This window comes from Coturnix japonica, chromosome 2 (assembly GCF_054131305.1).
Source record: "Coturnix japonica strain WE chromosome 2, WE-NBRP24, whole genome shotgun sequence".
Lineage (NCBI taxonomy): Eukaryota > Metazoa > Chordata > Aves > Galliformes > Phasianidae > Coturnix > Coturnix japonica.
In genome coordinates this window covers 35,043,457-35,068,292 of record NC_140664.1, presented here as the reverse complement: position 1 = coordinate 35,068,292, position 24,836 = coordinate 35,043,457, and the positions used below count along the sequence as shown (strand labels likewise).

The 24,836-nt window shown below is 43.4% G+C and overlaps 1 protein-coding gene across 2 annotated transcripts in view; it reads left to right on the top strand.

Moving 5' to 3' along the window:
* The first annotated feature begins 4,891 nt into the window (after positions 1–4,891).
* XKR4 (XK related 4) overlaps positions 4,892–24,836 on the top strand; it is a 204,338-nt gene continuing 184,393 nt past the window's right edge. For both annotated transcript variants that reach the window (XR_014943383.1, XM_015855609.3), the window contains exon 1: positions 4,892–5,853. Coding sequence is in view for 1 of the 2 variants with exons in the window: in XM_015855609.3 (XP_015711095.1) it covers positions 5,015–5,853 (839 nt within the window). In the remaining variant the exon portion in view is untranslated. The remainder of the gene's footprint in view (positions 5,854–24,836) is intronic.

Genomic DNA, 24,836 nt, shown 5'->3' with positions numbered 1-24,836 from the left:
ATAGACGTAACACAAGGAACCACAGCTCCCAATATACCATGTAATGTAAGTATATGTCAAAGACGAAAATATACTTCTAAATCATATATATATACATTATTCCACTAAGATTTGGCAGAGGGTTGTTAGAGTTAGGATAGTATGGTTAGGTTGTGGTTGGACTTGATGATCTTTAAGGTCTTTTCCAACCTGAGTGATTCTATGATTCACAGTTTTAAAGGCAATTTTGTAGTCCAAAAATTTCTCAACATGTAGTCTATAAATAAAATAATCTCAAGGTAAAGCAAGCAAGCAATAGCTGCTTATACTCAATATATTTTAAAAATATGTTAATTTAACATTAAATTTGTAAATATTTTGCCAGTTTACTTTTCACTTGTGCTTTTGTTCATTTACTGAAATATTGGCTTTACTTAAAGGCAGTGCCTTCCCAGTGAGGTGTTTAAGTTATCAGAGCATCCATGGGCACATGCGTGTTGTCAGTGCAACTGTTTGGGCACAAGGGCAGTTTGGCACCATAGTATGTAAATATTAAAGAGACATTCTGTATGAACTTGTACTGGTACCAGTGTAACCTAAATCTACTGATAACATCTAAAACTTGTGAATGTTTCATGAAATATCTTTTTCTTGCTGTTTCTAAAGGAGTTGAGTTGGATGTTCGTATGCGCATGTGCCTGAGGAGCACTGTCTTAGTCTATGAAATACTACTTAAAGTATGGAAGACACTACTGAGGCTACTTTGGGAAAATGGATGTTAATCAGGATCTCTGTCATCATGCACAGCAAGAAAGTGAGAAGCAGCACAGTGCAAAAAAAAAATAAAATGCACAGTGTGCCTTTGGGATGGAAATAAAGCAGGTACAGGAAGGTAGCTAGAAGAGAAAGGGAAATGAAGGAGGGAGGAAAGAAAGCAAACCTGCTGGCAGAATCACTAGGTCTTCTGAAGGGATCACCAAAGAGCTCCTTATGACATAGTATTTCATTTATTCCAAAGGGGGCTCACCCCAATCCCTGCTGGAGCAGTGAAGCTCTGCTCATATCGATCATGACACAGAACTGCCAAAGCTGCTCTCCAAAGGTTCAGTCTGGCAAGAAATGCAGGATTTTGTGCCAAAATGCAGCCATGGGGCATCATTCTGTTTCAGTTATTTTGAGCTAGAAGAAAATGCAAATAAGTTTACATACAAAGGAAAATAGATTTGAGAACAGTTTGGAATGAATGCATGCAAAAATTGAATCGTAGAATCAGAATCATAAAATGGCCTGGGTTGAAAAGGACCACAGTGATCATCTGGTTTCAACCCCCTGCTATGTGCAGGGTCACCAGCCACCAGACCAGGCTGCCCAGAGCTACATCCAGCCTGGCCTTGAATGCCTCCAGGGATGGGGCATCCACAACCTCTCTGAGCAACCTGTTCCAGTTCACGATTGTAGAGTATAAATGTATTCTAATGATAAAATGAAAGGACAACAGAGGATGAGTATATTTTGGTAGGACCATCTGTGCTATAGAGTTAAAGAAGACTGTGAAAAAGATCATGGTTGAGAATCTGATAAAACAAAACAAAACAAAAAAACAAAACAAAACAAAAAAAAACAAGAACACCATAATAGTCTGCAACGGAAAGCAGTAAAACAAGAACAAATAAAAAGTATTCTTAGTGTAGACAAAGACTGGTTTGATATTTTAAGTGTTAAAAAAGAAAAGGAAAAACAAATAGCGGTTGCAATTCAGAAGAAGGCAAAAGCAGTTCTTGTGACACTCATAAAAATGCTTTCTTCAAAGAAAGGTGGGGGGGGGGGGGGGCGCGAAGCCATGAATACAATATGCTTCAGAGTGCATTTACATGAGAAATGAGTGTCCCTGCACTTTGGTTTATGAAATATGTATCGATGTCTGCGATTGCATTTTTGCCCTTCAATTATATTTCATAATTAATAATTTCTGAGGTTTAGTAACAACATTGGCTTGCTGAATGCATGCTGGTTTGTATGCCATGTGTATACAAACTCCTCTGGCCCTGATATAGCTCCATAGGAGCTATGCCAGAGTTACAAAGAGGAAGTTTGGTTCTGTTTCTTGGAAACAATTTCTTCAACACTTACTTATTATTTGGGGGCCCTTTCCATTGATTATCTCTTAAGTGAGAAAACAAAACAGAACACATTCCCCTGGAAGTACCTAACAGCCGTACATTTAATTTAGGTTTAAAGGTTCATCTGCCTTAATTTAGCAGTGAAAGAATATCAGTTAACAGAGACTATGTGAATACTCTCACAAATGCCACAGAAGTTGAATCCAAAAAGAGGGAAACAAACCAAGCAAATCACAGAATCATAGAATGGCCTGGGTTGAAAAGGACCACAATGATCATCTGGTTTCAACCTCCCTGCTACATGCAGGGTCACCAACCACCAGACCAGGCTGCCCAGAGCCACATCCAGCCTGGCCTTGGAGAAATAGAGAATACAGGGAGGAAAATGCAAAACCCTCTTTGTTGTAATGAAATGTGAAGCAAGCTGAACACACTTCAGACAGATAGGTCTGATCTAAAACCTGCTGGGGTGAGCTACGGTCCTTCTGTATGGTGGATGGATATCTTTCAGTCGAATTCTATCCTCAGTAGAAGTGGCTGAGGGTGAATATAGCTGAAAAAGTGCCCCATGTCTGGAGCAGGGAGGGCAGGACATCAGGGATGCGTGGCCACAGCAGTCACCACCTCCAAGCTGATCGATAATAATGTGTTGCCACAGGGCACAGCCAGCCTGATACCATCTGTGTCCCTAAATATCTGCTGCACTGCTCATAGGAATCTTCTGCTCTTCTAGTCCATTGGACCCCAATCTCCACCTTCCCATCCAAACCCTGAATCTGACAGCTTCTCCTCTCCCCCACCCCAAATAGTTTAGGTGAGACTTTCAGCTCCAGGAGCACAGCAGTTGTACCCCCCACATCCCCACATATCACCCCATAACCTCTGTTAGAAATCTGTTGCACCGTTTGACCTGCATATGTCATAAAGTCTCAACTGAAGTTACTTAAAATGCACGCTAAACCATTTTCTTGAGGACTTATCTATAAATAGAATGACTTGGGAACTTGTTGAGATACGTAAGCCACGAACTTGCAGCTAAATTAGCTCTTTTATTAAGCACCTTCTCTGCTGACAAGGGGAGCTTAGGTGCATATATTGTATTATATATAGGTGCTGAGTGAATTAATAAAAGATACCTGGAGAAAGAAGCAATTTGCATTAAAAGTCTGAGGCAATGGAGATCATATGGACCGTAATGAGAATGAAATTAATGTGGGGTTAAAAAAAGGAACAGAAATAAAAGTGCAGCTCCAGCACTGCAAAGAGAGATTGCAGAGGAAATGTATATTATTTAAGAACCATTATGCAATGATGTAATTAAAGACTCTTGTAATGTGTGATAACATGCAAAAGAACAAGCAAAAATGAGGTTTCTGTGTGCCCGCCGCCCTCCAAAGGCTGAGTTCTGTGTTCTTAGCACCCTCAGAATAACCCAGCAATGCACATGAATGCACTTAAAATCTGAAGTATAGATACCAGCTATTTCAGATATTGGTTATTTCTGAAAGGCAACTTCATACTGACCATACAGATTGAAGGGTTAGAAGGTACGATTTTCAGCCACCCATATAACTCTTTCATTAATGAATTGGAAGGGGCTGTGTTTTGTCACCTGCCTTAATGTAACAGTGCCCCATCACAGCCACGCTGACATTCCCATTACAATATTCCAGCAACGAGCTTGAACTCTCTCGCTGCTCTGTTTTAGGGAGGGAGAGGGCATGCTTTGAGCGTATTCCACAGGCAAAAAAAAAGAGATAGAGAGAGACAAGGAGAGAGAGCAGTGCGTGCTCACCCCGCACGCACTGGGTATGCGAGGGGCGAGAGGAGACAGAAGGGCCGAGGGCAGGCGGCCGTGGGGAGCTGCGGGCACCGAAGCATCGCGCTGAGGTTTAAAGGGCTCCGAGAGCCCCCGGGCTGCGGGAGAGGGGCTGGGACGGAGGGTGGGAACGCACCGAGAGTTCGCCTGCTGAAGGAAATGCTTCAAATGCCATTTCTTAGGGTTGGCGGACTGAAACGGTGCCTCCCCACCTTCCCCCAAAAGCCTGTTAAGAAAGTGCGAGTCACGGCATCGTTTGGGAATGCCACCTCTCCCGGTTGCGTTTCACAAAGTTACGGCAACTAGAGCGGCGTTTCCAGCGGGATGGGCAGCGGGCGGCTGCGGGGCGCCCAACTCGCGTGGGGTAACCCGGGAGGGGCGGGTCCTCCGCTCCGGGTCCCCCCGCCCGCCGCCGGCCCCCCGCGCTCCCCCAGGGCCGCGGCGACGGCAGCGGGGGGCGGCGGCAGAGCCGGCTGAGCGCCCCTCCCGCCGGGACGCGGTGCGGTCCCGGCCCCCGCCCCGCCGCCACTACCCTCCGGTGCCGCCGCACCCGCACCCCCCGGCAGCAGCGGGGCCGAGCGCCCCCTTCCCCGCCCCTGCGCCAGCGCCGGTGCCGGTGCGGGGCGGGGGGCGGCGGCAGGGAGGGAGGAGGGATGAGGTCATCCTCTTTGCCGGCGTCAGTCAGCTGGGTGGTGGCGGCGGCGGGCACGGGCGGAGGCGGGTGCGGGATGCGCTGCTCCGGGCGGCGCTGCCTTGCCCGCTCCCGGCTCGGGCACAGCGCGGCGGCCCCGGCGGCCCCCGCGGAGGAGGCGGCGGCGGTGGAGGGCGCGGGGCGGGCGGGCTGAGCGGAGCTGAGCTGAGCTGAGCGCGGCTCCCGCAGGCGAGCAGGCAGGCAGGCAGGCGGCGCTGCGGCCGCGGCCACCGCGGAGGAGCCGCCCGCGGGCGCGGAGCGGGGACGCGGGGAGCGGCGGTCCGCGGCGGCTGCAGAGGGCGGGAGGCGGGCGGCCGAGGAGGAGGAGGAGGAGCAGGGGGAGGCGCGGGATAAAGGAGCGCTCGCCGCTGCCGCTCGTTCTCCGGCGGGGCTGAGGGAAGCATCATGGCCGCGAAGTCGGACGGGCGGCGGAAGATGAAGAAGGGCGGCGAGGTAGCGTTCACGCCGCTGCAGAACTCCGAACACTCGGGCTCCGTGCAGGCGCTGGCCCCGGGGCTGCCCGCGGGCTCCGGGCCGGGCGGCGGCAGCGACGACGACGAGGCGCCCGGGGGCGGGTGCTGCAGCGGCGGCGGCGGGGACGGCTCGGGCGGCGGCTCCCGCTGCTGTTGCTGCTGCTGCGGCGGCGGCAGAGGAGAAGGAGGAGGGGGCGGCGGCGGGGGCTCGCGGGGCTCGGGCGGGGGCTCGTCCTCACTGTGCCTGCGGCTGGGCAGGGAGCAGCGGCGCTACTCTCTGTGGGACTGCCTCTGGATCCTGGCCGCGCTGGCCGTGTACTTCGCGGACGTGGGCACCGACATCTGGCTAGCGGTCGACTACTACCTGCGGGGCCAGCGCTGGTGGTTCGGGCTCACCCTCTTCTTCGTGTTGCTGGGCTCCCTCTCCGTGCAGGTGTTCAGCTTCCGCTGGTTCGCGCACGACTTCGGCGCGGATGACGGCGCTGCCGCGGCCGCGGCCGGGCAGTGCCCCGCGGCCGAGAGCAAACTGCTGGTGAGCAGCAGCTCGGCGGCCGCGGACATCGACGCCGCCCGGCCCTGCACGCCGCAGCGGCAGGCGTCCACTGCCAGCAAGGGCAACGCCAACAGCAGCAGCAGCGGCAGCAGCGGCCCCGCCGGAGGCGGCCCCTCCGGCAGCAGCCGCGCCGGCAGCGGCAGGTCGGCGTCGTGCGCCTTTTGCATCTGGCTCCTGCAGTCCCTCGTCCACATCCTGCAGCTGGGACAGGTCTGGAGGTGAGCGGGGGCCGGGCGGGGTGCGGGGAGAGGCTGCAGCCGCGTGCGCCGGGAACTGGGCTGTGAGCCGTTGGGAAAGCGTGCGAGGAGTCGGGGGGTGATGGGGACTAAATAGAAAAGAGGGGAGAAAAAGAACGTGTATTGATAGCGTGGCCGTCGGTGCGTGCGTGCCGGGCTCCCGATGCGCGGACGGGACGGCTGTGCTGCCCGCCGGGAACTTTTCGAGGAGGTGGGAGCGCACGCAGCATCCCGGCGCTGTGATGCTGTGCGCTTGTAACGCCCCGCTCCGTGCTCCTTGCCCTCAGCGTGAGCTTTCTGTGCGTTGCGATGCGGCGAAGGAATCAAACTTTTGAGTGGCTGCTGTCAAACAGATCGGGCGGCGGTGGGCTGTGCCGTGCGGAGAGGATGTGCCGAGGTGGGCGCAGGGGGAAGGCTCTCCCTGAGAGGCAGATGGATGACATCATAGTTTGCACAAGTCGCGTTTCCCCAAGTTTGGTGAGCGTTTCCAGGCTGGATTTCTCCGGGGGCCGAATGCAATGTAAATACATTTAGTGCTGCTCGAACGGGGCAGAGTTCAGCCCGCGGAGTGTTTTGGGGATTAACATTTCCGTATGGAATCGTGGAAGTAGATGCTGTGTCGTGCTGTGCGATACAGCAACAGCTGAAAATGCTTCTGGGGTTCCTTACCTGCTGGGTGCAATGGAATGCCTTCAGGTTTCTCTTTGGGAAACTATTGCTTCAGAATTGTTGCATCAGAGAATGTAATGCAATGTTACTCCAAACTTCTCTCTCTGGAATTCTTCATCTCATTCCTAATCCTCATTTTGGACATGGACTGGCTATTGCTCTGTACCAGTGCAGTAGCAAAGTGGCTCTGGTTCTGCCTGTAGCCTTTAAGCCTTAGGTAACACAACAGTGCACCAAGGCAGTGCGACCCTGGGATGCCGTAACAAAGTATCACTCACTCTCCAGATCCTTAGATTTATTGCAACAAATGGAGTATGCCCACAAGTGGGAAGGATTCTCAGTCCGGGGTGTCATCAGTTCCTTCATTAGTAGCTGCAGCACAACTTGACAGCAAAGCTGGTTTTGGAAGGAAAAGCAGTGTTTTGTTGTGGATCTTGTATGCTCTTGTGTATGCTCTACCTCCATGTATAAGTGTGGGGCTTTCTGAATGATCAGGCTTCTATGAAGTGTATGGTGCAGTTCCTGTAACATTGTACATACACTGACTTCCATGGAGAAATTCACACCAAGATCCATCTGTACAACAGCTGAATGTGTGCAGCATGCTCAGTGAGACAGAAGAGAGTTTTACAAACTCATGTCACAACTCTGTATTGAAAAACACAGAGGGGAGGGTTGGGTGGAGCAAGCTGCAGTCACCCAAGGTGCAGCTCTACCCAAGGGATGCCTGGTGCTTTCAGCTACTGGCTTGCACGTGGAGCACAATCCCTTTGGCTGGCTGAGCCTCTTCTGATCAGGTATAGCTTCTCTTTATGTTTTATGTGCAGGAGTGTAAGAGTATGAGAAAATTAAATGGCAAGGAGCATAAATAATGGTAGGGCATTATTTATGTTTTAGTTTGTTATGCCCTCCCCCCTCTCCTTTTTCTTTTTCCCCAGTGAAATGGAGCCATAGAATTGTTTGTCAGTAACTTAGCAGTACTAGCGGTTATCCACAAATGTATGAATTATACGGTCAATTGAACACAGTCTTGCATATCAACGCTTCATAATTAATTAAAGTGACTTCATTTTAATTCCCTGGGTACATCCCTCATAAGGGAGATTCTTAGCAGTCATCTGAAACTAATAATCAGCATCAGGAAGGAGAGGCCCTGTCAACCCCTAAAAGTCTCTGTATAAACAGAGACTTGGAACGAGTGTCATCCTTGGAAAATGAGCCCTATTTTCTGGGAAATGAAATGCTGACAAGGAGTAGTCCAAAACTTCTCTGAAGTGTAACATCTGCACTGGCCTGAGCAAACAACCCCCCAGAGCATTTAGGCTGACAGATCTGAAGGGTGTTTGATTGCGTGCGTCAGCACCACTAGTGCACCGTCCCTGTCCCCACAGGTGAGCAGGTGCAGCTACTCTTAGTTCTGTGTCTCCCTCTCCTTGTCTTATCCCAGTTTTCAATATTTCTTTCTGCTCTGTGCCCTGGTTAAATCTCTCCTATCCTTGCATTAAAGTTTTCTAATACTTTTGGAATTGAATCACCCCACCAGCAAAAATGACAGTTGTATTTCTGTCCTTTCTCTGATTAGAAGGAACCCTAGGCTGTGTCAGGGGAGGGACAGCGGGGGGTTAGGGACAGGTTCTGCACCAGAGGGTGATGGGCATGGAACAGGCTGCCCAGTGCAGTGGGCACAGCACCAAGTGCTGGAGTTCAGGGAGCACTAGGATAACACAGGGCTTGGGTTTTAGGTAGTTGTGTGGGGCCAGGAGTTGGACTCTAGGATCCTCATGGGTCCCATCCCACTCAGATGTTCAGTGATTCTGTGAGAAAGGAGGTTTGGATGTGTGCTATCAGGGTATGAGGAGAGAGGTTTACTTGTGCCTGGTTGGGATTATACTGAGACTGGTGCTTGCTTTGGTCTCATTCGGCATTCATCATCCTCCGTCTCCTCATTGAGTGCTGAATTGATTCCTGAAGTCTTCAGTTTCCCTTCATTTGTTTCATTGCCAAAGGTTTCAGTGGAGGAGTTGTGGCAACTGTTTATTTAAGGAGGCCATCCTGGGTACACCTGGCAATCCGTTCTCTTGGATTAGTAGAGTTAGAATTGTGGTTTGAGTGATTAGTTCTACAGGCTGACTTTTAACAATTTCAAAGCTTTTCTTTGTTTTGCATATAAGATTAATTTTTGTTTACAAACATATTGAAAGCCAGATCATGGAGAATGATTGTGTGTTAATTCTAACTAAAACATGTTAATGGGAAAATGAAGGAAGCCTTTAATGTGGCATGGAACGATGCTGTAAGTAGGCAATTTAAAACAAATTTTTACTGGAGTGTGAGGAGGGGGAGCTGCAGGAACAGCTGAGTTGCAAATCCATTCTGTACACAAGTGTCTTCTTTCTTCTGAAATTGGTGTCTTTTTTTTTTTTTTTCCCCCCTCAAAACATAGAGGATTAAGTTCTTACATTTTGAAGAATAAGGATGTAAATGTTTCTAATTTGGGGGGTGAGGGGATGGATGTATTCGCAGATTTCCTAAGTACACTGTCCGTCAGTACAATTCCATTGGAATCTCTGAGGAGGTGTTTGCCACAGCTGAGTGCAGCCATGGGGTCTTTATTGGCAGCTAATTTCATGCTAAAATATGATCATGATCAGATCTGTTGGTTTTTGAAGAGGCATTGTCTCTTCAGCGTTAGATATGGGTACATTCCTTACGTGTGTTCTTCATTTTACCAATACACGGGCATGAAAGCCACACTGTGAAGCCAGTTCTCCCAAAAATGTGCTGTGAGAGACATGGCTTTTTATTAGCAGGCTCTAGGGAGTACAAAGAGGATGTAACCCACTGGGTCTTTGTATTCCATTGTAAGGAAAGAAGGGAGTGAATGCTTTAATATCCCTTCCCAATTTATAGTCTGTAAGGATTGTGCAGGGGTATAAAGGCCAGCAGGTTTCAGATAAACTGTTGGCCTTTGAGCATGGCATGAAAGTATGTAGACACTGCCCTTGAGCATCCCTTTGATACGCTGAGCTTCCCAGGCTTAGCGCTGGCTTTTAGATCTTGCAGCAGATAACGGGCCTTGTGGCTGGATGTTGGAGATAATAGTGTTCATTTGGCACCTGTGGAGCTGCTGGGTTTCCTGGAAAGCTTTTTGTTCTGAGTGAACAGAAGGTGGGTGCAGGGAGGCAAGGGCCCCAGAGTGAGGGGTCTGGGCTGAGCTTTGCCAGCTGTGTGGGAACCCACGTAGAAGAGAAGGGGGAGGTGGGGCCAGTTTCAGTGCTGACCTTTCCAGGTGTCACTCATTCACAGGGCAGATGTTTGTTCCAAAGTAAGTCTGGTTCCCTTGGAGTTGCCCTGCATTGCTTGTCCTCCGCTCTTCTCAGTTCTGCCTAAATATTGTCATCATCTTCATCTACAGCTGTTTTTGTTTGTGTGATTTTAAGAAATCATTATCTTCCTCTCCTTCCTGTTTCTTATTTGGGGGGAAGGTTGCAGGAGGATTGTGGAATTGATGCTGGATTCTAGAAGTGGTTCCTTTGGATTCATCTGCCAAAGGAACTTAATCACCTGCCCTCAATAAGCTTCCCCTCTGCAATCATCTGATGCTCCTAATATTTCAAAATAAAAAGGGAAACAGTGGCTGCGTGATGCATGAAAAGGCCATACAACTTTCTCAGGTGCTCCCTATAAAGCATACTGAGCCCTCAAGCTGAAATTCTGAATAGGTAGTTCAAATGAAGAAAAATATCATTATCCCACCTCCATCCTTAAATAGGCTTATGATGTTTTTGCTCTTTGCTCTACAAAAGTAGTTTTGACACTTCTGTTCAGGAGTAACGTATGAACTTCGTTTGGTTAGGTGGTCAATAATTCCAGCTGCCATTGGACTTTAAAGTGAGATGTGATAATATCTCAATCTGACACCAGTGTTTCTCACTGTTTTGAAATCTGTTAGATAATTTGTCACATTGAGTCCAAATTTATGAGTCATAGCCATTTCCTAGACAAGATTATTGCATATCCTTCCATCTGTCTCTTAGTAAAGCAAAATGATATCGCTCGGCAATACCATATTTGAAAGAATCATAAAATGGTTTAAGTTGGAAGGGAACTTGAAGCCCAACCATTCCAACCTGTAGCCATGGGCAGGCCTGCCCCACACTGGATCAGGCTGCTTGGTGCCCCACCCAGCCTGGACTTGAACACCTCTAGGGGTGGGGCATCAGTATTTCTTCTATTGAGTTACTGCAGTTCTTGACTTCAAGTCCTGTTTACCACTTGTTTTGCTTGCTGTATCTTTAGGATTCAGGAAAGGTGATAGACTGCCAGAAATAGGTATTAAAGTTCTTGAACTGTTGTTTTTCCTCATGCCAGAATTACAAGGGACAGACTTTGGTGTAGGTGACCTAACTACATTTAAACTTTCCCTAATACGTTCAGCAGAATAAATATTCCATTCTTTTTTTTCTTCAAGACAGTGATATGCAGATGAAGGCTGTGCCTTTCATAATTTTTTTGGAACACAAATGTGAAGCTTTACTATGTTCTTAAAAATCTCTTACAAGTCTGCATACAAATCAGATTTGGTGTTCAGTTTATTCTAATAACCTAAGCTACATATAAAAGATGCTGATGTACTTTAGAAGAAAGATGCTGTACTTTAATAATTAACAAGGGTTCTCTCTGTAGAGAATATCTATCACTTACATAAGTTTTCAGATTTTCAAAGCACTGCCTAGACACTAAAATCTCTGCTCATTGGCTTAGTAGGTGAACTCATATTTTACACACAGAATGCTTTCTAGCAACTTACGTGTGGGGGGCATTCATATTTGGCTTTTGTCCACATAAATGGAAAATTCAGCCTTGTGATATGTGTAGATATTAAATGTAGAGTTTTCCATTGAAATGCAGGAATGACTATACATATGTGCTATGAATTCAAATAAATGCTTCATTCTCTAGCTTGTTTCGTGATGTTGCAGTCTTGCAGAGGATTTGTCCAACCAGTTATGTTTTTCTGGATTTTTCTTCTTCTCTTTAAGTTACACTGGGAAAAGAATGTAGCGTGGAACAGTTAATATGCGTGTCTAGACCCCACATGGGAAAGCAAGAAGGAGTAACACCGTGATCATTTATTCTACTCCCTGTCTTCAGGTTATTTACATCAGAGCTCTCCTTGTCAGGAGGAGTATTCTCCATCATCTGGCTTAGTCTTTAATATTTGTCCACAAGGACTGACAACTACAAAGATTCAGAAGTTCCTGTAAAATTAAAATGAAATCAATACTTATGTCGCATAGCAGGATTAGCTTGTTCTCCAACCTCTGTGTTCCAATTAAGTATCTTTTTCATGCACAGTGGGTTAAACACAACAGTAACTTACAGTTTCGGTAAACAGGTTGTTTGGGAGGGATTTATTGGGCACAGACAAAATCAATAGTTCTTCTGCTTACATTTCAAGGTACGGTAGACACTTGTGTTGCTGAAGTGTCCATTTTTTCCTGTTGGTTGCGTTCATCACATCAAAAAGACATATGAGGCAAATGGGAATATAAAAAGATCTGTTTTTATTTTTAAAATGCAAGGAGGTTTATAAGAAAGAATATGAAGGAGAATTCATAGAATCACAGAATGGCCTAGGTTGAAGAAGACCACAGTAATCATCTAGTTTCAACTCTCCTGCTATGTGCAGGGTCGCCAACCACTAGACTAGGCTGCCCAGAGCCATATTCAGCCTGACCTTGAATGCCTCCAGGGATGGGGTATCCACAACCTCCTTGGGCAGGGAGATGGGTTATGGAGTGACACGGGAATACCAATCAGCCCTTCTGTGCTCTGTACCTAACTCCAGCTTGTTTCCTTTCAGCATCTGACCATAGAGAGCGTATCTGATTAATGCTAAAACTGACTGCCGGAGAGACTGGGGAAGGAGGAAGGAAAGAGGAGGGGTTATATGTCTGGACAGACTCAGAGAGAATGTTAGATGCAATCTGAACTCTGATTGTGGCAAGCGATCATTTGAAAAATTGTAAATACAAATGTGAGGTATCTGCTTGGCATCAATTTACTAGGAGGAGAGTGCTCTGTTTCTGTAAAATGAGAGTATGTTTCTGTAAAATGTAGAATTAATAAATAAATAAATAGGCCTTGTATATATATTTCGAAGAGATTTTGCTTCAATTTCCTAGAAATCATAACCTAAATTAGCATCTCCTGGTGATCTCTGGTTGCTGAAGTGTTTCCTTATCACTCTTACTCTCATTGTGGTTTCCTCCCTCAATGGCTGAAGTGTAATGATGTGAGATTTTTTTTCCCCAAATAAAACATTTCTTATACTATACAATTTCTGTTACTTTTCCTTTGCTACAATGTGCTTGTGCTGTTCAACACACACATGATGTAAGGTTTGTATGGTGCGCTATGTGAATCTTCTCAACTGACAGAGTGAATCAGTGGGGATGGTTAGCGCTATCAGCTACTAATGATTTGGTATCACTGGTTGGAGTGAATGGGATGAGACTGTTTTGCGGGGTGTTTTCAGAGGAAGTTTGGCAGTCAATGATGTGACAACAAAAGTAGCTTCGTGTTCTTCTAAAATTGGAAAGTGTGACTTCGGCAAGACTAATGTACCAAGGACTGGTATCAGCTGCTTCAGAGAAAGATGCAGATGTTTTACCAAGAACAAAATGTAAATTAACCTACAGATGGAAGAACAGTTTTCCTTATTTCTTATGGCTGCTATCTATCAGATTGATTTCTGTCCTTAAGGATGAAGGCTAGCAGTGCCACAGTTTGCTGCATTACTCACTTTAATGAGATGTTTTTTTGTGTAAACATCTAGTCTGCCAACTTCTTTCAGTCATGTTTTTTGGTGTGCTGCACCTGGGATCAGTAGCTCAGGTCCAGCAGGTCCAAGTAAAGTACCTTGTGACAGTGAGCACTAGACTTCTGTTGTGTAGGGGCATCTGTACCTCACAGTGACAGCGTTCAAGTGTATTTGCATAGAAGAGAATGAAAAACCACTGTGCTCATATTCTCATGGTTTAATTTTATTAGTGTGGAATTATGAGCTTTGTCATTATAGTTGTGTTGTCATTTTTTATCTTGAAGAGGGGTATGGGTGGAGTTATTTCCCTTCTTATTTTTATTCAACTCCAAGCTTTATATTCTCACTTTACATGGGATTTTTTTCTGAGGCAGATCTAAAAGAGGAGTTGGCTTAGCAAGGCAGAATTTAGATGTTCTTCAGGTGAAATGGATCTGAAAATGTGCTCTAGAGAATTGGGCTGAGCAGTCCAATTGTTAAGAAGTTCCTTGAAGAACTGAGCCATAACAGACCTTAATGTCTTGAAAGTGCTTTTGAGGCTTGTGTTTTTGCATTTTGGCTATGCTCAAATTGCCCCCCACACTGTTTGATTTTCTGTTTCTCCTTCAAGCCCACTGCAAAGCAGGAACTAGGCTGAGTGGCACCAGAATCCCGTTGTGAGCAGAGTAATCATTTGGGAGTTAGGAGACTTGAGTCCATTGCCCTTTCTGCCTGTGAGAGCTCAGATCCTTTCCCCCAGAGTGTTCCCTCCACTGAGGCTTAGGAGGGACTGGACTGAGACATTTACACTTCTTCCCACTGGAGTTGCATCATCATGCTGACAGAAATGTCATGTTCATGAGGGCAGACAGGAAGAGCACAGTTCTTTGACCTAATACTTATGGTCCTTGAATACAGATTTCCTAATCTTTCTTGTACTGCTTAACTGATTTTAGATGCCTGCCTTTTATCACAGTATCACAGTCTGGTGCAGGTTGGAAGGAACTTTAGAAATCATCGAGTCCAGCCCCCGGGATTCGAGCCTCCTGTGTAGCAGAGCGGCACTTCTACCACTTGCGCCACAAGGGGGGATTCGAACCCGGGTCTCTGGTGTTGCAAGTGGCATTCCTACCACTGCGCCACCGGAGGCGCCCTTCTCTCTCTTATCCTAAATGTCCATGCTGCCAGTATTTCTCTTTGTGAATGTATGGTAACTGTTGAGTCATGGCCTGAACCACTGACTGACCACCTGGGGAAAGGCCCTGGTCAGCCCTGGGAGCACAGGTGAAGGCAATTCAGCTGTGTGACTGGAAGGGGTGGAGCCTGGCTGTATCTCTCCTAGACCCCATTTAAGGGCTGACTGCACCAGGGAAGGATTGCTTTCTGGAGTTCCTTCCCTGATGGAGATTTCCCCTTAGAATGTGGAATCATCTGATATGGGGTAAGCAGTCTTCTTCCCTTATAGCACCTTTCTATTGTGCCGTTTCCTCCATCATCACATCTCTGGTGAAACACCTTTTCCTGTCATATTGATCTGCCTAATTGCTACAGTGAGCATTCATTCTGTATGTATAGTGTAACCACAAAATATATTGTACATATCCACATGAAAAATGCCTGATTAGCTTATAAGAGTAGGGTGAGGCAATTGGAATTGGTGGAGGCAGAAGGGTGGGTACTCATTTTTTTTCATTAAGCTCTTTCTCTGTCATGTAGTCAACTGTAGAAAAAAGGCATTTTTTGATGTGTCATTCTGGTTGCTTTATCCTTTTCTACTGCTGCCTCGTGCAAAAGGAAATAAGAGAGAAATTTAAAGAAGCTCAAGTGCCCTGTTCTTACTGAGTTTCTTGAAGGTGAATATTTTTTGGTTTTTTGTAGTTGATCTTTATCAATATAAAAAGTGTAATTTTATTGCAGAAATAAAGCCTGAGCAATTCTCTATTTTCACTTCCCAACTTTGTCTCCCAGCTCACCACTAGGAGAGGGGCTGGGGGCTGAGTATGCCTGCTCTTCTATCAAGCCCCACTGTGCTCAGAGCCCAGATTTTCAGTATGCATTGCTTTGATTGCAGTTTTTTACATGTCTGAATTTCAGAATGAAGAACTGCATCTCTCCTTTACTTTCGTTGGGGTTGGGCTTATTATCATTTTAGTTTTCTTAAAGGAGGAAATTTAAATTGCCTCAAAATAGGCAGCCAAAAGTAGTCTATACTTCTGAAAACATTATTTAGTCACATATTACATACCAAAAATATAAGTGCTGCTTACATATTATGATGCTTCTTTTTTCTATGGTATGTTGAGTTACTTGTGGAAATTTGTCTAGGTGGGCACTTAGACTAAATTATTATTTCAATGTGCCTGTCAAAATATGCTTTAAATTACACATTCAACACACAAGCGTTGCTCTTTAATGGACATTACTGGGACATAAAAACAAAGACTTAACTTTTTAAGGATTTATTTCTTCAAAAGTTGTGTGTTTATTAAGTCATGTAGCATATTATGGACTTCAAGTCCATCCTTCACCCTCTTTCCTTTGCTTACGTGTTCTATGCTGCTTTATGTTAGTTCGTGACCTTCTCTCTTGCACTTTCATTTTCTGTTCATTTGCTTTGCAAACTGAATCCAGTGTGCTGTGTTAAAAAAGGCCTGGGTAAGAAGTGCTGGGAGTTTTGTGTTGTTTCTTGTAGTGGGCTTTTTTGGTTTTTTTTTTGTTTGTTTGTTTTTTTTTGGTGGGGGCTAGGGGGTGGTGGTTGGGATGTAGTGAGGGTGCTAGGATCAAAATCAGTCCAAAGCTTCCAAGTGCTGGATGTTTTTGCTTCAAAAACAGTGATGTGTATGGTGACAGCAGACAAATGAGCCAAGTATGGGTCTCATTATCATTTCCAGAAGTAATGGTGGAAACTACATTACTACATTTAACACAGCATTATTGGGAAAAGCATAAACGTATATGGAGTTCATAGTATATTAAGCAAAGCTATTCTGTAAGTAAAGACTGGGCAATTAAAGAGGATTTGCCCAAGTGAAGCCAAATACAGCACAGAGGATAATTAATGTGGCTGAGATAATTCAATAATAATGGCTTTGAACTTTTACAATAGTGCATTAATGTGTGTGTCAGAAGGAGGGATTGCATTTACAATCAACAACCATTTGTTAGGGCTTTTTTTACCATGTAGGTTAATTAAGAACTCATGATCATGGGCTATGAAGATTGCCTTACTGAACTAAGCTTGGTCCTTAAGTATGTCATTCAATATTTTTCCTGTACCTAAAGTAATAAATTCTGTAAGTATTCTTTTTGTTTTGTTTTATGTAACGTCCTCTCATTCTGCAGAAGTCACTTCTGTGGCAAAAATACACCACAAATTGACTCTGAATTAATTAGCCATTGGTATTTTTGCCTGCATGGCTACTGTGGAGAGCTGCTGGAAAAACCTGTGTGGGTTTCAAGAGAAGCCACTCTACCATCAGTTTCTAGGTTCCTCTATAAGCAGAGCATGAAAGCTGAGGAACTGAGGCCAGCTAAATTTTGGATTAAGTGGACCCATCCCCTTGCAAAATAGAAGCAGTTGTGCAGGTGGTGTCAGGGAATGTGTGAATTTGTTGGGCTTTTTTCTTTGTCAGTGTGTGATGGTTTTAACCTCATGAAAGAAGAAGTGTAGCCCCTCACAATAGAGAAAACTGGTCTCATGATTGAGCTGGAATGTGCTTCCCTTCCTTCAAAAACTTTCCTAGTGCAGCAGGAGTCTGATGTTATTTGGGGATTTGGAGATCTGTAATACAAATAATAAGCAGTTGCTACTACTTGTGTTTTAAGAGCCTGCTCAAAATAAAGCAGCGTTTCCTAACTCCTCTCATAGCCAGTTCCAGAGGTGGACTCAGTCCTTCTCCTCGAGTCTACACTTCTCACATGTTTCTTAAACACTCTGTGGACTCTCTGAAGGGAGTCAGCCCCTTTTCTACAGCATTAACTTTTTTTTTTTTTTTAGTAAAAGAAGTACCAGACTTGTTGTGGGCTTTATATCAACATTGTTATTATTGATAATTGCAGTGTATTACAAAAGAACAGTTTATGTGGAAATAATGAAGTGATGCATACACACCTTCATACTTATTAAATATCGTGTGATCTGACTGACTTTGCTTAAGTGCAGGAAGCATTAGATGAGAAGAACCTGGGTGGATAGTGATGGGACGAGGGGGAATGGTTTTGAACTGAGAGAGGGGAGGTTTAGGTTAGATATCAGGAGGAAGTTTTTCACACAGACTGTGGTGATGCACTGGATCAGGTTGCCCAAGGTGGTTGTGATGCTCCATCCCTGGAGGCATTCAAGGCCAGGCTGGATGTGGCTCTGGGCAATCTGGTCTGGTGGTTGGCAGCCCTGCACACATAGCAGGGGTGTTGGAACTTGGTGATCATTGCGGTCCTTTTCAACCCAGGCCATTCCATGATGATTCTGTGATGAATGCTGAAAAATGTTGACTGTCAGCTGAGTTATGATTAAGAATATTTCAGTAATGACAGGGAAGTGTTCCTAATGGATACTCTGAGTAAGGAATAGTCATTGAACATTATACTCTTCTAGTACTTTTTTTTTTTTTTTTTTGTGTCTAATCTTATTCTTAGAGGACTTTAAATTTCTGTAAACTAATTCATTGAGCTTTCAAACAATTGGGAATTAAATTACCACCTTGTGGTAATGTAGGATGTTTTCTATACCTCAGCAAAACTTATCTCCTTAATTTGATTTTATACCAACACCTAAGTAGGAGAGATGGCTAACAGCCTCGTAAGACAGCTTGCATTAGTATGGGAGTCCAACTTAAAAGGATGCTATTCATGATTAAAAATATATATATATTTTAAATATTCTTTTGAAGTTTGCTTACAAATTCAGTTTGTCTTTGTTAATTACTTGTACAGGTTTCTTGAGCTTGAGCTTTATTAGAGCAAATACTTATGGAAGGTGTATTTTAAGCCTGAGTGCCAGAATATTAATCAAAAAGTTAATTACATATTCAGTAGTAATATTCACAATTCATGTGAGTCTTAATTTCGGTACTCATCCAATCAAGGACAGGAAGAAATGACACATGATTTAAATATCAAATTGTTTTTGATATTTCTAATTAGCAGACACAGGGATTGGTCATTATAGAAATTAACTTGGGCGCCTTGAATACTGAAGAATAACCTTGAATTAACAATAAATTCAACATTGAATCTGTTCAGAGGAAATTTATGGGAAGATTTAATGCATGCCAAGTGTATATAAACTATTTGCAAATTTATAAACAACGGAAATATGGTAGAAATATATCTTATGTCATGCCATAAATCATCCTTTGAAGAATTCTTCCTGGATAGCACCTTAAGAGTTGTGAGGAAGACAAATAGAAGATAGAAGCATTATTTATATACGTTTCATGTAATCATTTTGGGTTTGAATACTGCATCTGTCACTGAATTGTGCATTCGATTCTCACCAACTATCTCCTTCACCAAATAAAAAACACATTTAGTCATAATGTAGAATGTGTCGCACTGGATTTACATTACTGTGTGAGAGTGCTGCTGCTTCATTGATGTTTTTGATCCTTCAACCTCAACAACTCATGAAGGCTCCTTTTGGAATGGCAAGGATTTGAGCAATGTTTGAGAGCTTGAAGGACCAGTGGAAGAATTGAGCCTTCTTCCCTGCTCGTACTAACACTGTATGCTCATTTTAGTCAGCTCCATTACAACTCAAAGCTCTTTCATTCTGGTAGGTACCACTCTTGATGCTAAAAGAAGGCTGCTTTGTGGCTCCCTTAATGCTTCATTTCTTTGAGTATCAGATTCTTTGGGGAAGGGAGGAAAAAACTATGGGAACAATCCGAGAATCCTACTGATTTCCATTGCTGAATGTTTGTAACTGTGATTTGTTGCAAGCAATTTCCTGACAAAAGGTGCACCTCACCCCCCAAAAAATAAATATCTATTTTTAGTTGTACATTATTTTATTATATTGTTTTCACAGAGAAAAGAAATGAGTGAAGGAGTCAGGTGAAATCTGGGAATTGTCAGTCATGGGAGTCTTTCTCTCTTTTTTTTTTTTTCTTTTTTTTAATTGCCTTTTTCTCTTGGCAACTATTTTTATCATATTCAAGCATTAGCTCTGAGAGAGAAATAATGTTCACTTCAAAAGCAGCTTCCTTCTCAATAAATAATTCAGGGCCATAGATTGTTCATGAGGAAATATCAACACGCTAGTAGTAATTTAATATACTGAGCAATCCCACTCCCTTTGCTTATGTATGATTTAAATGGAATATGACAGTTTAGGGTCTCCATTTGCCCTATGGCACGTTGGGATCAAACTTGGCAAGTAATTGCGGCATTCTCATATCTTCTGAAGAAGTGAATGAAAGTTGCATAATTCAGGGAGGGTTTCTTAATTGCATGCTGAATCAGTTTGCCTATGTTCTGAATTTGTGTTGTGACTCCAAATTTTGGCCCAGGACAGGATATAGAGCATGTGAATATTTCTCAGCCTTTCTTAACATAGTCTTGCAATTATGTTTCTTTTTTTAGCTCTAACTATTCCTCTAAAGCAGAGTTTCACTATATTAACTATTTTTGCTTTACCTTGTGGGTGGAGGTCTGGCCATCTAGAGCTGTCTGACCTGTGGTATTCATCTGCAGAGGACAGTCTGCTTTCTTAAAGTGTTAACATGTTTTGCTGTTCTGTACAGTCACTGTAGTATTTTTTTGTCTTCATTTGTCACCTAGGCCAACATCCTACACTACAGAATGTCAGCTGGGAAGGTTTGTGTTTCCTTCTGTCTTAAATAGTTGCGATTTAAAATAGATTTCTTCTAACTCTAGTACCCTTCCCTTAGGGGAAGAAAACACAGAGCTGAGAGTCTATCTATGGCATAGGCCACAGATAGGACAAGGCTACTGGTGTATTATACCAGCACTTAAATTAGGATTTCTTTCATTCTTCACATCACTTTATGTGGAGGAGTTCATCTGTATTTGAGCTGTTTTGTGCTTGGTGCATCACACAAAAGTGCATTAACTTTCTTCTTTGGCTCTACATGTGCAAAATCAGTCTAGACACTGACTGAAAATAAATATCCCTGGGAAGTGGCTGCATAGTCAATTGAACCATTGCAAACTTATCTCTGGTTTGCATCCTTGAAAGTGGTTTTGTGTTGAAAGCAAGGGATGCTTACTGCCAGTGGATGTTAAGTGCAATGCTTAACTTCCTGAGTTTGTCCTTTGTGTTTTCCAGGGTCTGTTTCATTCTAATAAGCCTACCATTAGGAAGTCTTCTATCCATAACAGCATTTATCTTGAAGTTATATAATTAAATCAAACATAGATACCTGTAATTGCCTTGGTGATAAGATGTAACCTAGAGTTGTACTTCTCCAGGAAGAGAGCAGATTGCAGTTGAGAATAACATGTTTTTTCCATGTTCTTAGAAGGAAATAATTGCTCACTCAACTTCTGTAGCATTCTCCAATTTGTCTGGTTGATAAGGGAAAAAGGTAACCAGGGCTTCTCACACAAACCTGTTCTCCTGCAGTGGAGGCTGTAGCTGAGTAATTCTTTTTCCAGAACATAGTTTCTGTATAAGATTAATTGACTGAGGAAGGATACAAGAGGAGCCATCCCCTCATCACGTTAACCTGTGCTCTCCTGGAAAAATGGAATGACTCAGGATCTGGCTTACTGTAAAAGAATGCTGTCCTTTGTTAGAATATGCCAGCAATTTTCATTTTGCAAATAGCCTGCTGTTCATATCATCCATGTGAAGGCAGAGAACATTAGATCAGTGGTAGATGTGTGTCTCCTTAGATTTAAAATGTCTTTAGGATATTTGGAAATTTCACTTATGTTCCAGAGGAAATAAGAGTGTGGATCCTTGATAGAACAGTAGTGATTGTAGCTCAAGGACAGCGTTATGAAGGATGAGTTTTGGAGCACCACCTATCAAATGCAGCTGGATGAAAGAGATGTCTGTGTCACTGTTCTTGTCTGACTGGCCTCAAGTTTAAGTTGATACATGTGGAAGGATTTCAAACTGGGAAGTTGGAGAAGACCGGAGGAAACCCATATCTCCTCTACATTTCTGTATGTAAGCAAAAAAAGTGGTGCAAGATGATTAAAATGGGAGTAAAAGTGTGGAAATTTAAATGCAAATCATAATTTGAATAGCAAAGAAAAAGAGAATTCTGAGCTACAGGGGAAGTAGAAGAGGGCACGTTGTTGTCAGGACTGTGATCTGTTTAGTAGTGGGATGATGTCTATCAAGAAAGGCTGAAACATGCAAACAGACCTGCTAAAACCTATGCAAGCAAACAAAAGAATTCGGAGCATCTTTGCAGAATTTGAATCAGGTGAACTGATGATTGGAAGTAGGTGTTTGAAAGTTTTATGCTACCAAGGAAAGATAGAGGAAAATAGAGAACTGCTGCTATGGTACTGGGCATTAATGATGTAATAACTTGAAGAGTGGGTGATATGTATTCAATTATTTATTTATTATTTTTTTAAAGGGCTGCAAAAGTAGTTAATGGTAATTAATTGCTGAGGTTCTGTTGTGAGAAGAGTAGAAATTCTAGCATGTGTTGAAATCTTATCATGGAGGACTTATATGGATGCTGGAAAACACAACCTATTATTAATCATCATAGATTTTTGGCATGTGGGAGCTGACAATCTTCACTGAGTAACTGATGTATCAATAAGATGTGTTACAGTGTTTCTTTCATACGCAGATGTAGTTCTAGATTTTCTCAGTGAATGATGAGGACACTGTCAGGAAGTAGGAATACCAAATAAGCTTCAGCAGAGTGGTCACAGTTTTCTTCAGTTTCTTTCCTGAGGAAATTAAAATAAATAAATAGAAAACTTTTAAAATTTATTTCTGAACAGTAAAATTTCATAATGGAGGGAACCTCACTAGGAGGAGGAGAGACCTGCAGATATAAATATATAAAACCTTCTAAATGTCTTTGAAATTAATAATGCGAACAATGCTGGGAGTCTGGATGTAAAAAGAAGAGAAAGATTTATAGCATTTGGCTCTGAAATAAGGTGACTACTAAAACTTTGTGGCACCATTAGGAATAAGCAAGAGAGACCTTCCCGCCTTCCCTGCCGTCCTTCCCAGCTGGCTGATCAGCAACTAAAACTGAGTCTCAGAGGTCAAGAGATTTGGAGTGAAAGTGAGAATTCCCAAAGCCAAGCAGAGCGGGGCTTTGCAAAAGAAGTAACAAATGGCAAAGCATTGTTCAGCTACATGGTATGGACAGAAAATGATGAAAGAGAGCTGATATCTAGTAAGGATGGATATTAAAGATAATCTAGATATAGCTCAGTGCTTTCCCTCGTTTTTCAGTAAAGATGATAATGTTAGCATGGAGGCAAAGGGGGGATAGATAATGTATATGAAGGTATTAAGTTGGAGATCACCACAGCTGCAGTTAAAGCAGCGCTCAATGAGTTGATCTTAGTAAAGTCAAGAGGAATGAACAGTTTCCATTCCATGGTACTGAAAGGTGTGGTGAATTACATTGTAAGTTGATTCTGTTAAGGCAGAGATAGTACCATACAGCTGGAGGACACAGTAAATGCAGAGGCATATTTAGGAAGCTGAGAAATGTAATTATTCAGCAACTATAGTTCTGTGAGTGAAGCTTTAGGTATCTTTTTCTTTATAAAACTTTTCTGAAGACATACAGTTAAAGGAGCACATGGAATGAATTGCAGGCAGATTTACTAAATAGACAGCACCAGCCTGGCTTATCAGCTTTTTCAGTACTGTATTGAATTTTATAGAGGGAAACATGTTGTGTGTATTCTGCCTGGCAATGGAGAACAACTACCATACTCTAAAAGTTTTCAGAAGAAGTGGTCAAAAAGGGCCTTAGCAAGGGGCTGTAAAATAGTAAAGAAACTAACTTACTAGTGAGCGTGTTTAAGTGCAACACAGGTGCTGTTTTCTGAATTATAACAGGGAATCTGTGCAGTCATAGCTGCCATTTCAATGAGTGACCCAAAATCCTGGTGCACTGAGAGTTTACATCCCTCTTCATTACCATCCAGGAGTTCTGTGCTCAAACAACTGCACTGGCATTTTGCATGCATTTCCAACATACAGATCCTTTTGTTTTCAAAATTCTGAGCTTTGTATCAGATAGAAACTTGCATTTCATACCTTGTGTGAGCATATAGGGATTTTGTTTATTCTCCAGGCATGATCTGAACAGGAAAAAAATAAAAATGCTGGTAGAAATACAGTCAAAACAAATCGAGGCTTTCTATGTTTTGATTTTGCTCCACAGAGATGTATTGTCACATGCTATGAAATCAGAGTGCTTAAAAACTTCAGAGTCAATGATTTAAGCTTCCGCTAAATATCTTCTCAAATAGGATCCAAGCATCTGTATCTGTGGCATACCCTGAGACCACAGTTAAATTAGAACTCTCCATATGTTGCAGCACGCCATAAAATTGTACTTAAGCTTTGCTGCGATAAAATATTCGTGAGACCAAGTTTTTCTAAAGGTAAAAGCTTCAGTGTTATGGGAGTTTACTGGCTGCTTGGCAGTCATGAGCCTTCAGTTATTTGTGGCAAAGTAGTTATTTGCTGTAGAGATTAATTACTCAAAGCAGTTATCCTGGTTTTTGCACAAGCCCACATCCTTGGTTAGACTTTCTGTTTTTTGCATATGTCCTATAGTATCCTAAATATTATCATGTTTTTGTGAAAACAGTGTCATTCTTTAAATGTTTTCGCCTATAGCAAAATGAGCATAGGACCCAGAAAATGAGTTATCAAGATACAGAGCAGAACAGCTTCACTGAGCTGGATTATGTGTTCCTTGTCCAAAATGGCAATTGCTTAGGTATATGTTAAGATGCATTGAAGAATTTATTTTAGAGTGTGTTCAGTAGTTTTGTTGTCAGTTCATAAGAGTTTTTCTCACCTTGGGCGTGGAAGTGATTCTTGTCCCTGGCCCTTCATACATATAAGCACTTTAGAAATGGAGTTAGTCTGATGGAAAAATTAATAAATCACGTTTTGAGCAGAGTCTGGAACGCGTTCCTTGTTCAGATTTCCACAGCCCCAGCCAAGGAAATGGTGCTTAACAGAGACTGGGGTGAAACAGAGGTTAGGAGTAATGCCAGTGTGATTGAACAGAGTGTTAAAGCAGTTTGCAGCGTAGAAGGTAACTGGACAGGTTACCCTGTATGCTGGTCCGGGGGCCAAAGACACCCATCCCTTTGTTTCCCCAAGCTGCCCCCGCAGGCTTAACCACAGCTCCTTTATCAGCCACTGATTGTGCAGTTCAGCAATTCACAAAATTAGTAGCATCTTGCTCACCATGGGCAAAAATGGCAGAATCAGGCCATTAGGTGGTATTGTAAGTTTCTTAATAGTTGCACAGTGGATTAGCGGATTACTGTGAGCAGTGGTACCTTT